This window comes from Rhincodon typus, chromosome 5, assembly GCF_021869965.1.
Source record: "Rhincodon typus isolate 14 chromosome 5, sRhiTyp1.1, whole genome shotgun sequence".
Classification (NCBI taxonomy): domain Eukaryota; kingdom Metazoa; phylum Chordata; class Chondrichthyes; order Orectolobiformes; family Rhincodontidae; genus Rhincodon; species Rhincodon typus.
This window is the reverse complement of record NC_063336.1, coordinates 117,578,994-117,592,072: the sequence shown is the minus strand read 5'-3', so window position 1 is coordinate 117,592,072 and position 13,079 is coordinate 117,578,994. Positions and strand designations below refer to the sequence as shown.

The following is a 13,079-nucleotide window of genomic DNA, read 5'->3' as shown; positions in this document are numbered from 1 at the left end:
GTGTTTTTTTTAATACTAGTCAATGACACTCATTGCAAGTGTAACAAGGTTTGTATTAGACACAGCTATTTCAGTTCCTCTCTGCACCTTGTTAATGTAGAAAAGATTCCAAACCATCTCCCAGGAGAGAGAAATAATGAGCATTCAGGTGACAATAAGTGAGACTTATTGTGGTAATGTGAATAACAACATTTTGGACAAATTTACTGATACGACACTCAACCTGCTGAGTTTTTGGTAGAGCAGCAGGATTTTGGCCTGGAGCTGGCATGCAGTAAAAGTTGGTGTTTCAAAATTTGAGATGGGGATACGAAGTAACAACTGATTGGAATAGTTTCCAATTAAATATTGCAGCTCTGCAGGGCGGGGGGGAACAAGTTGTTGTGCTCCCTCAAATTGGTAGAATTGTGCTGGTACATAACTGCTCTGGTTATTTTAGTCAAGGTTAACTTATTCCAATGACCTGAAGAATCCTCTGACAAATTTCTGGGCACTTCATTTCTCCTTTCTGGATGCTTCACAGGGCTTTATTGCCACTCCCGGTCATTTATCATGGTTTGTCATAATTTTATCAGCCAAGTGTTGTGAACATTTTGAAAAGTTTAAGTGCTGCAAGTTTAGGGGGAAAAACCGCAAATTCTACAAATAAGCAAGTCAGACAAAAGTTGCAAAGATTTGAACCCTTTGTCAAAGTAGAAACTGAGAAATAAAGAACTTCATGGAGTGAAAAGTGAATAGGAGTGTGAAGAGTAGGAACTTCCGTTGTTCATGTGATTTTGAACTTGAGCAGAGCTTGAGCATTAATGTGTATTTACTATTGCTCTTTTTCCTGTTATAGAATCTCATTTTTCTCAGGCTTAATATAAGGCGTTCTGCTATAATGCGATGGGTGCGTCCCTGCGCAACATCGAGTTATAGAAAATCGTGCCATAGAAATAACGGGGCGTGTGGGGAAAAGTGGGGTTGGGGCAGACTACCGGAAAAAAAAAATCACTCGGTTGCTCAAAAATCATTCAAAAGCCTAGCACAGTTTGAATAAATGTTTAATTCATAGCTAATAATGAAGTAAAAGTAAATTTAACACCTTACCTTGAAAAAATGCCAAAATTACTTGATGGGGGAGAAGGTTTTGAGGTTGCTCTGTTGTTAATGCGGGGACTGAGGTTTGTCATCGTCACCATCCCCACTGTCACCGTCACTGCAAAAAAAAAATTAATGCAGAAGTAGATGGCTGTGGTTCATTGTTTCTTGGGAGTTGGCTTAAAAAAAGACATTCTGTTTTTGCTGCTTTGCCCTTTTTTCTGCTTTGATGAACAAGCTGTTCGTAGGGTGCCAAATAAGATTTTATTTCACTAACTGCTACCCTGCTGCATTCTGCATTGTAATCATTGTCCTCTAGGAGCTGCAGCTGCTTCTCAATTTCCCTCCAGGATAGAAGACACAACAGAAGTCGAAAGCTCTCGTGGTGCTGCATCCTGGACATCATCATCTTCATCTCCAGCTTCCACTTGCCCCTTAGTGACAAGTTGTTGTAGATCAGCTGTAGAGAGGTCTTCACAGTGGGACACAAACAGTCCTTCAATATCCTCACTCCACTTCTTCAGATACAACTTACTTTGCAAGATCAACATAATGTTCTGATTCTTGGGAGCACCTCTGACGGACTAAAGCCTTCAAAATCTTAAAAAAACAAATGAAATCTGGGAGAAGTGTCTGCCAAGTTGCATGCAAGCAGTCCTTATTGACGTGACTCCAGGCCTGCACAATAATGTCAATTGCATTCTTGATGTTAAATCTCTTCCAAAATTGAAGAACACTGAATGAAGCCTGCAAAACGATCATGTGACGTGTACTCCTCTGCGCACTAATGGAATTGCGTTTTTAGCCAACTGGGTTTGTGTTTTAGAAATAGCTTTCCCCTATTCGTCAGTCAAGTTTACAGCTGGTTTGCATTGCTGTGTTTATAGCAGAACCCCACCCCTGTACTTGTTACACAAGAATTTTCAGTTCTCCTTGACCATCCTGTGTACATGCTCCAGCTCAAATCATTCTTCTGCCAGTCTTTGGGGTGTACTGTTTTTTTTTCAAGAGTTCACACAAATCACTTTTTTTTTAATTGAAACTTTTAAAGATACTTTCGTTGTGGCCTGTCACCTGTTAGATGGTTGAAGATGAAGGGAGGCAGTGGTCTCATGGTATTATTGCTGGACTGTTAATCCAGAGGCCCACGTAATGTTCTGGAGATGCAGGTTCAATTCCCGCCATGGCGAATGGTGGAATTTGAATTCAGTTGTGAACAAAATTGGAATTAAGAATCTAACTACCAATTGTTGGGGGGGGAGAAAAACCCATCTGGTTCATGACCTTTTTAGGGAAGGAAAATGCCATCATTACCTGGTCTGGCCTACGTGTGACTGCAGACCCACAGCAATGTGGTTAATTCTTAACTGCCCTGTAGAGAATCGGAGTTAGATAATAAATGCTGATCTAGCCAGTGATGCCCTCATTAACAAATAATTTTTTAAAAATTGATTTTTCTGATTTTTAAGCTTTTCCATTTCCAGCATCTTGCAGTTCTGAATGATGTATCATAAAGTATATGATCCAAAACTAAAGGATGTTGTAAATTTGATAGAAAGCCACATAATGCTGAAACACGCCACTCGAATTGTGATGTCTGATTCCATCCTTCTGACCTGCAGAGTATTTCCTGCATTTTGTAGTGTTTGTTTGTTTTGTTTTTGTTTTATTTGAGCATAGTTTGCCATTCTTGAACAGATTTTTCACTTTTTTTTTAAAAGAAGAGTAGTGGCCAGATTCAAATGTGGGAAACTAATAGTTGATAACTAAATTTATTAATCACTTTACCATGAGCCTTTTTAAATTACCGGTAACCGTGGCTTTGAATTACTGGTCCTTGATTGCAACTACTCTGGATGAGGTGAATTGTATGCCATTTGTAATTGAAGAAGCAAAAGTTGATCTGATACTTAAATCCCCTTCCCCACGAGTACAGCAATCATTTGACTGAGCACATCCCTGCTATTTGTGGTGGTCACACTAGCCAGTGTATCACTTCATTCACACCTTGAACACTGACATTTATTTAAATCTGAAATAGAAGATCAATTTAGCAAAGTTTAGTTAGAGAAGCCTTATTTTGCTCAGATAATGCAATAGCTATCTTTTTGTTTTGTCACTTTAAAAGTCTGTATTTGTAAATACATTCTGATTTTATACAAGTACATGCACGAATTTTGTCTGTTTATTTTCTTTGCAGTATAGTGCAGTGGACACCAATCCATTGTCTGTATATGTTATGCACCCATTCTGGAACTCTGTAGTTAAGGTAAGAGCACATTACTACCAACTTTCAGTATTCCTGGATTCTTGTGTAGTATCTTTTTATTTTCATTGTGGCATTAGGTATACATACTAAATTTAGTTAAAAATAGTTTCCACAGGAGACTTTGCACCAGATTTCCTTGTAAAATAATAATTTATTAAAGATAATTCCTGAGTTTTCTTCCATGTCAGAGTCTTCTGTCTGTGGGGTACCTGTAGGTTTCATTGAATTTTGCTCAGTAATAGCAGCTTTATGATCTATGGTGGAAAGGTGAGGCCGTATTGGGGACAGTGGAATTGGGTATCACAGATATTGAGGTATTTCCTGACGATCCAGCTGCTGAGAATGACCAGTGACAATCTTTGCTATTTGTTTCTTATATAAGAATGTAAGAGTATGTTACTTTATGATATGGAGAGAAAAAAATAATGGAAGTTGAACTGGCCTAATGTTCTATGTTCTATGTTCAGATTAGAAAATTTAAACTTATTATAAACACTGATTAACCTACCTTTCTAATCTCCCTACTTAGCAATTTTTCTTTGCTTTTACAGATTTTACCTACGTGGCTGGCACCGAATCTGTTGACGTTCTCTGGTTTCGTGCTACTTGTGCTTAACTTTTGTATGTTGGCCTATTTTGACTATGATTTTTATGCTTCAGGTAAGAGATTGGTTTCTGTTTTTTTTTTAAATATAGTGGAAACTGCTCAAATATTTTGTTGTCCCATTACACACGTGACCTGTTACTTCACAGAATTCCCTTTGACACCAAGAGTCTTTAAAACTTGTGGGCTTGTCACATGAGGAGCAGCTGAGCACTTTGGGTCTGTATTTGGGGTTTAGAAGGATGAAGGATATTTGATTGACATTCAGAATATTGAGAGGCCTAGGTAGAGTGGATGTGAAGAACATGTCTCCACTAGTGGGAGAGACTAGGACTAGAGGGCACAGCTTCAGAGTGAAAGAAATGACCCTTTAGAACTGAAATGAGGAGGACTTTTTTCAGGCAGAAGGAATCTGTGGCACTCTGCCACAGAAGGCTGTGGAGTTCAAGTCGCTGAGTGCATTTTAAGAGGCCTTGATTGGCTAAGGGATCTGGGTAATGGAGAGAAACTTAACCAACTTGATTTACGACCAGAGGAAATTAATTTCCTCTAGGTGGAAGATAGCTGCTCTTATGGCTGCTGGCTTTTGCATTGCATTTATTATGTTAATGCTAACTGCAGACCTCCATACAAAAATACATTTTGGCTTGCATGGAGCTATATATCCAGAATTATTGAAATGCATATTAAGTAACTACATATTTATGCATTGGCAGCTGCCTAATAGACATATTATTCCTGCACTTGGTGATTCCTACTTTTTTTTTTTGCATTAAATCTATTTTCATGTGGTGTACTTGTGAGCAATTGGGAAGGGTTTTGAGTTGTTGTGAAGTCTGCTCTAATTGCTTCAGTGAGTGCTGCTCCTGTGCTCAATTGTGTAGAAAGGGCAGAGTTACCTAACGAATAGCTCAACTGCCCCTAGCCTGGCTGTGAACTACAAGGCCTTGCATGTTTCTACCTCAAATAGGCAAGACTCCAATTGCAGGATTTCATTTTTCTTTGTTTTTTAACCCATCATGGGAAAAGGTTCTGGGATTATCTGATGTTGGTGTTGCATTTTGAAGCAAGGTGAATGTGCACATTCTTACATTCAAACAAAAACTAGTCACAAGTATTGAAGGTATGCATTAAAACCAGATTGGCCGTTTATCAAAGGTCACAGTTGGTTATTGAGTAAAATGAACATTGAATGTGTCTTAGTCCCTCCTTATTTTGATTATAGTGGATGTTTTCCAAACCATCAACTCTAACGAAGGACGTATTATCAATGGCCTTTATTCCAAATTATTAATAGATATCCGGGCAATATCTCAACTGGTGCTCATGGCTGAGAACCGAATGAAAAGACACAAAGTTGGGTTTTCAACAGGAGACTGCAAGATTTATGTCTGAGGCCTGGAACTGAAATCTATAAAATGTAGTTAGGAAGGTTCTTGGTTGGCTGAGAGAACAGAAAACATTGCTGTTTACAGATTGCCGTGTGTGTGTGGTGTGCCATGCGCCATGCGCCATCAATACAAGGAGCTACATGACTTGTGCCTGTAGGCACCAATGTGATGCAATTTGAATTAATAAGCCCACAAAGTACCTTTTGTTTGCATCATAGATTATTTCAAGTGACTAACAATGAAGGGTCGTAATCTACTTCTCAATTATGAAATATCCGACTTTTGTCTCTAGATCGGAGTTGTGCCTGATATTCTGCTGGCCTTGATCAGGCAGGTTGAGTGCTAGGTTGTTGACCAGGTCAACTGTGGGACACTAGGCAACTCTAATCTCTACTTATGAGATGGTAATGTCATTAGTGCGTGTTCATAGCTATATTGCTGTTCTGTTGATTCTGCTGTTGACGGACAAACCAATCACTTTTTTTTTTGGAAGAACTGAGAACTAAATCCGTCCTTGCTCATAAAATGAGTAAGAACTTGATGCTCCTTCTGTCATTGCTTTCAAATTATTATATTTGCTATAATAACTTCTTCTACAAGCGAATGAATTTTTCCTTAACTTGCATTCTTGTATGCTGTAGATGTGCTAGCTTTTAGTGTTTATACTTGAAAATTTTATAACTGAATCCATGTTGCTGACATGTGAAAATGCCACAAACCTCTTTTTCATTTTGTGACACATTAGTCATTATTGTTTACAGCTGAATTAATTTTAGCAGACTTGATAGAGGTGACAATTTTCTATAGCCTTAATTTCTAAACTGTATCCACTAATATGACTACTTTCACATGATTTTTTTTGCTTTAGCTGATGTAAAATGTTCTCTCTGGACAACTTAGTTCTCCCTATTTTTCAACTTCTTTTGCTAGCTGAAGCAATATCTCTTGCCCCCTTTTGTCCCCGTCCTCAACTCCTGCCCCATTTTCTTTCCTTTTTTGTTTGTTTTTTTTTTTTTTGTTTCTTTTGGATTTGATATTAACAAATCCCTTGCAGTTGCAATTTTGTCGCTCCTGTTTAAACTTTCTAAATATGTGAAAGGTACAGGGGCAAGAAGCGGGTTCCTGAAATATCTTTTGACAGCAGAGGCTTGTGAATGACTTCATGTTCAGTCTTTAACGGCACCATATGCTCCTCAATACTTTGCTAATGCTTCAGTTAGCTGACCAACACCTTAAAATTGTGCCTACAGAGTTTTTTTTCTTTCCACTTGACATTTGGAAGTCTTTTTATTATCACAACATAGACTAAAGTTCAAGTATTTAATTTGTGTATTAAAAAAGTGGTTGGCTGATTAAAATTGAATCAGATAGTAGGAACTGCAGATGCTGGAGAATCCGAGACAACGTGCAGAGCTGGATGAACACAGCAGGCCAAGCAGCATCATAGGAGCAGAAAGGCTGACGTTTCAGGCCTAGACCCTTCATCAGAAATGGGGAAGGGGGTTCTGAAATAGAGGGGGAGGGGTATAGAAGATGAATAGAGGAGAAGATAGGTGGAGAGGAAACAGACAGGTCGAAGAGGCGGGGATGGAGCCAGTAAAGGTGAGTGTAGGTAGGGAGTTAGGGAGGGCATAGGTCAGTCCAGGGAGGACGGACAGATCAAGGGGGCGGGATGAGGTTAGTAGGTAGGAGATGGGGGTGTGGCTTGAGGTGGGAGGAGGGGATAGGTGGGAGGAAGAACAGGTTAGGGAGGTGGGGACGAGCTGGGCTGGTTTTGGGATGCGGTGGGGGGAGGGGAGATTGTGAAGTCCACATTGATACCATTGGGCTGCAGGGTTCCCAAGCGGAATATGAGTTGCTGTTCCTGCAACCTTCGGTTGGCATCGTTGTGGCACTGCAGGAGGCCCAGGATGGACATGTCGTCTGAGGAATGGGAGGGGGAGTTGAAATGGTTCGTGACTGGGAGGTGCAGTTTATTGCGAACCGAGCGTAGGTGTTCTGCAAAGCGGTCCCCGAGCCTCCACTTGGTTTCCCCGATGTAGCGGAGGCCACAACGGGTACAGCGGATGCAGTATACCACACTAGCAGATATGTAGGTGAACATCTGCTTGATGTGGAAAGTCTTGGGGACTGGGATGGGGGTGAGGGAGGAGGTATGCGGGCAGGTGTAGCGCTTCCTGCGGTTGCAGGGAAAAGTGCCAGGTGTGGTGGGGCTGGAGGGGAGTGTGGAGCGGACAAGGGAGTCACGGAGAGAGTGGTCTCTCCGGAAAGATGTCTTTGGTGGTGGGGTCGGATTGCAGATGGCGGACGTGTCGGAGGATTGTGTGTTGGATCTGGAGGTTGGTGGGGTGGTACGTGAGGACGAGGGTTTTTTTATGGTTGTTATTGCGGGGATGCGGTGTGAGGGATGCGTTGCGGGAAATGTGGGAGACACGGTTGAGGGTGTTCTCAACCACTGAGGGGGGGGGGGGGTTGCGGTCGTTGAAAAACGAGGACATCTGAGATGTACGGGAGTGGAATGCCTCATCCTGGGAGCAGATGCGGCGGAGGCGAAGGAATTGGGAATAGGGGATGGCATTTTTGCAGGAAGGTGGGTGGGAGGAGGTGTATTCTAGGTAGCTGTGGGAGTCCGTGGGCTTGAAATGGATATTGGTTTCTAGGTGGTTGCCTGAGATGGAGACAGAGGTCCAGGAACGAGAGAGAGGTATTAGAGATGGTCCAGGTGAACTTAAGGTTGGGGTGGAAGGTGTTGGTGAAGTGGATGAACTGTTCGAGCTCCTCGTGGGAGCACGAGGCGGCGCCAATACAGTCATCAATGTAATGGAGCAAGAGGTGGGGTTTAGGGCCAGTGTAGGGATTGTTCCACGTAACCTACAAAGAGGCAGGCATAGCTTGGGCCCATGCGGGTACCCATGGCCACCCCCTTTGTCTGTAGGAAGTGGAAGGAATTGAAAGAGAAGTTGTTGAGGGTGAGGACAAGTTCGGCTAAGCGGATGAGGGTGTCAGTGGAGGGGGACTGGTCGGGCCTGCGGGACAGGAAGAAGCGGAGGGCCTTTAGGCCATCTGTGTGGGGAATGCAGGTGTATAGGGACTAGACGTCCATGGTGAAGATGAGGTGTTGGGGACCGGGGAATTGGATGCTCTGGAGGAGGTGGAGGGCGTGGGTGGTGTCACGGACGTAGGTAGGGAGTTCCTGGACCAAGGGGGAGAAAATGGAGTCCAGATAGTTGGAGATCAGTTCAGTGGGGCAGGAGTAGGTGGAGACAATGGGTCGACCAGGGCATTCAGGTTTGTGGATTTTGGGAAGGAGATAGAAGCGGGTGGTGCGGGGTTGGGGAACGATGAGGTTGGAGGCCGTGGGTGGGAGGTCACCTGAGGTGATGAGGTTGTGGATGGTTTGGTGCTCGGGGGTGGGGTCATGATCAAGGGGGCGGCAGGAGGTGGTGTCGGAGAGTTAGCGTCTGGCCTCGGCAAAAGTGGGTCAGTGTTTTCAGGTTTTTTTTTTTTAACACTTTCTCAGTGCTGTTTGGAATCTGCAGTTGTTTTATTGCCCATTTGAGTTGACTTGTAAACAGAGTAATATCAGTCTTTTTTTATACTGAAGGTAACAGTGGTTACTTTTCACATGAAATGCCTTACTTTCTCCCTGTTTAAATTTGGGAGAAAATAAGCAGGTAATTGAATTCTTCTGTTTCAAGGCAAAATGCAGATAATGATTTCTAGGGAGTTAGTGAAACATTCTATTGAGCAAATGCTTAAGTCTTGACGTCATATTGGAGATTGAGTACATTTTCTCTCTTTCCCCTCCCTGTTTTTTGTTTTGTTTTTTTTGTCTTGCAGGTTCAGGTTATACACATGTTCCAAGTTGGGTATGGATTGCTGCTGGTCTGCTGAACTTCATGGCATATACATTAGGTCAGTGGTTCTCAAACTGTTTTGGTCGAAAGATCCTTTTGAATAGAACCTCATCTGACCAAGAAGCTAATACTTTTTTAATAAGCAAGTGCTGCAAGTAGATTTTGAATAATCTTTATAAGAAAACAGGTATTTCTTTCCAAGTATCAGTGATATGGATCTGCTTGCTTACTTTGAGTCTGGGATATTCTTGATAGGAGATGAGAGAGAAAGCACCAAGAGTGCAGAGGCAGATAGGAACATTTGACGAAGTAAAACAGAGGTAGGAACCTGGGATGGGGAAGCACTGTCAGAGCACAGGAAGAGAAGGAGCAGTTTGGGAACATAACTGTGTGGCAGTTCCTGAAGGTAGTGTGATAGACCCAGTTATTGTCAGCTGCTTGTTCAAGACCTTCCTACCATATTCCAGTCGGAAATGGGATGTTCCTTGGCCAGTGCATAATGCTCAGCAGCATTAGTAACTACTTGGATATTGAAGCTGTCTGTGTCCAAATGCAACAAAATCTGGACCATCGATCAGAAGCTGAATAGGACCAGTCATATAAACACCAGATATAACAGCAGGTCAGAGGCTAGGAATTCTGTGACAATTTGCCTTTTATTTCCCCAAAGTCTGCACCATCATGTCAGAATGTGATGAAATACTCTCCATCTCCTTGGATGAATGAGCTTGAGCAACATTTTGAAGCTTGATACCAGCCAGGAGAAAGCAATGCATATAATTTGGATCCCATCCACCACTACCACCTCTGTTCACTTCCTTCACCATTGACATGTACAGTGGCAGCAGTCTGTACCATATGCAAGATGCACAATGGTAACACACTGAGGTTTCTGCACCTTCTAAACCTACAATCTGCATGACCTAGAAGGACAAAGGCTGTAGGTATGAGAGAACACCCTGACATGATAGTCCTTCTCCAGTCCATGCACTGCTCTGACTTGGAATTGTATCACGATTCCTTCGTTGTTGCTGGGTGAAAATCCTGGAGCTGCCTCCTGAACACCAGTGGTTCATCCTCTCATGAACGATTAATGATGGGTAAGAAATGCTGGCCTGCTTAATGATCCCCAGTAAGTTAAGAATTTAGGAATGTAATTGTAAAATTAGAGCTAAGCTGTTCTGAAGTAATAACAGAAAGCACTCCTGAAAGGGTAGTGAAAATTTGAAATATTTTCCAAGTAGCTCTTGCTAAGTTTGTTAAAATTCTGAACACTAAAATTTGTTGGTTTTTGCATTTGGCAATGGTTTTGAGGATTATTGGCATGGAGTTGCTACAGAATGGAAAATAGAGATATTTCTGGCTGACCAAATTGGCTCCCAGTTAGACATCTTTCTTAAAATTCTCATTGTAGTTTTCAAATTCTCCACAGCTTCATCCATATAATCTCTTCTAGCTCGCCACGACTCTTGGGCATTCCAGTTTTAAATGCTGTATTGCTGGTGGCCTTGCTTTCAGATGTCAAAACTCCAAAATCAAATTCCATCCCTAAACGTCTGTGTCGCAAATTCTCTGTCCTCCTTTTGAAGATAATCTTTAAAGTCTAACTCTTTTAACCAAGCTTTTGGTCATATACCTTTTCAATCATAACTCTTTAGGTGCTCAGTCAAATTCTGTTTTATAATATTACTCACTCTGAAATTCTTTGAGACATTTTACCACATTCAAGAAAGGTTGAATATAGGTTGCCTTTGTCCAAAGATGTACATTCTATGCAACATTGCTTCCATTAGCTGTCCAGTTATTTGCACAACCCAGTGATGAAAGACATTTGTGATGATGGCTTTATAGCCAGATTAGAGACTTATAAATACATGCTTATAAAACAAAGTTCCATTTCATTTTGACAAATGCTGTGGTGATCCAAATACTGAACCTGTCTCCATATCAATTTCTAACAGATGGAGTTGATGGGAAGCAAGCTCGCCGGACCAGCTCGAGCACTCCACTTGGAGAGCTCTTTGACCATGGTTTGGACAGCTGGGCCTGTATATTTTTTGTAGTCACTGTCTATTCCATCTTTGGACGTGGGGAGGCAGGTGTCAGTGTCCTTACGCTCTTCTTCATTCTGTGGGTGGTGCTGTTCTCCTTCATACTTTCCCACTGGGAGAAGTACAACACAGGGATTCTTTTCCTGCCGTGGGGATACGACCTTAGTCAAGTGGTAAGTGATTTCGAAGACTAAAGCTGCTACAGAAACCAGAGTAATCTGTCATGGTAAACTGTCATAAAGTGCTTTGTGCAGTGAATCCTCTTAATGTGTAATAATGTTATGTAAAACAAAACATAACCAAAAAAGTTGTTGACAGTTGAAGACTATTGAATCTTGACACTTTCAATGTAGTTTGTGCAGATTTAAATGAGGAAAAATGACATCAGTTGGCATAAGTGATGCTGAAATCCACATCAATATTTTTCAAAAATAAGCTGGCCACATTCTCAAATTTGTCAACACATGAGAAGATGTATGAACATCCATTCTTCCTAAAATTGATAGTTTTAATCTTAATATCATTGATAATGTTTACAGTACAGAATGGTTTGCGCAAAATCCAGGCCTCTCTAACTTTTATCTTTTTGATGTTTGCTTACTTAGACTTGTTTCCTTCAGTTCCCAGAAGAGTGATCTTTAGATTTGATACTTGGCTCAAAATAGGGTGAATTCCCATCAGTATAATGAATTTGAAGGGCACTGTGAATTCAATTGTATTCCTCTGAAACAGTTCAGTAAAACTTGAGCTGCTTCCATAAATGTCAGTCTATTCTTTTAAAATGAATATATGCAATGAAGACCAAATTGCAGCATTTCAATTATATGTATTTTCATTGTTTTAAATGCTACTTTTAAAACACAATATGCAAATACACTCTTAAAACGTATCTGCTGTAATGATATCCACAGCGCAACACACCTGCGACCAAAGGTGTGCAACAATGATCAGTGTTGGGTCGACTGGTTTTTTTTTTTTTTTTTTTTTTTGTCATTTATGTGAATGATTTGGATGTGAATGCATGAGGTACGGTTATTAAATTTGCAGATGACACCAAAAATTGGAGGTGTAGTGGACAGTGAAGAAAGTTACTTCCAGAGTACAATGGGACATTGATCAGATGGGCCTATGGACAATGGAATAGCAGATGGAGTTTAATTTAGATAAATGTGAGGTGCTGTGTTTTGGAAAGGCAAATACAAGTTATACACTTAATGGTAAGGTCCTGGGGAGTGTTGCTGAACAAAGATCTTGGAGTGCACGTTCATAGTTCCTTGAAAGTGGGGTTGCAGGTAATAGGATAATGTGAAGGTGTTTGGTATGCTTGCCTTTATTGGCCAATGGATTGAGTATAGGAGTTGGGAGGTCATGTTGCAGCTGTATAGGACATTCAGTTAATCTACTTTTAGAATACTGCATACAGTTTTGGCCTCCCTGCTACAGGAAGGATGTTGTGAAACTTGAAAAGGTTCAGAAGATTTACAAGGATGTTGCCAGGGTTTGAGGTTTAAACTTTCTCGCCGAGCTGGTGTGTTTGGTTTCAGACGTTTCGTCACCCTGCTAGGTAACATTGTCGGTGCATCTCCGGTGAAGTGTTGGTGTTCTGTCTTGCTTGTTATTTATATGCCATGGTTGGCATTACTTCCGGTTCGGTTTTTCAGTGGTTTGTGTATTGGTACCAGTTGAATGTGTTGATGGAGTTCTAATTGGAATGCCAGGCCTTCAGGAATTCCCTGGCATGTGTCTGTTTGGCTCGTGCTATTATGGATGCATTGTCCCAGTCGAATTCATGTCCTCCTTTGTCAGTGTGTATTGAGACCAGTGAGA

At 41.4% G+C, this 13,079-nt stretch overlaps 1 protein-coding gene across 2 annotated transcripts in view; it reads left to right on the top strand.

Annotated features, from left to right (window-relative positions):
• Positions 1–13,079, top strand: part of selenoi (selenoprotein I) — a 48,464-nt gene that overhangs the window by 19,767 nt on the left and 15,618 nt on the right. For both annotated transcript variants that reach the window (XM_048597155.1, XM_048597156.1), the window contains exons 2-5: positions 3,281–3,349; positions 3,901–4,009; positions 9,185–9,259; positions 11,163–11,425. In XM_048597155.1, coding sequence (XP_048453112.1) covers positions 3,281–3,349; positions 3,901–4,009; positions 9,185–9,259; positions 11,163–11,425 — 516 coding nt within the window. The remainder of the gene's footprint in view (positions 1–3,280; positions 3,350–3,900; positions 4,010–9,184; positions 9,260–11,162; positions 11,426–13,079) is intronic.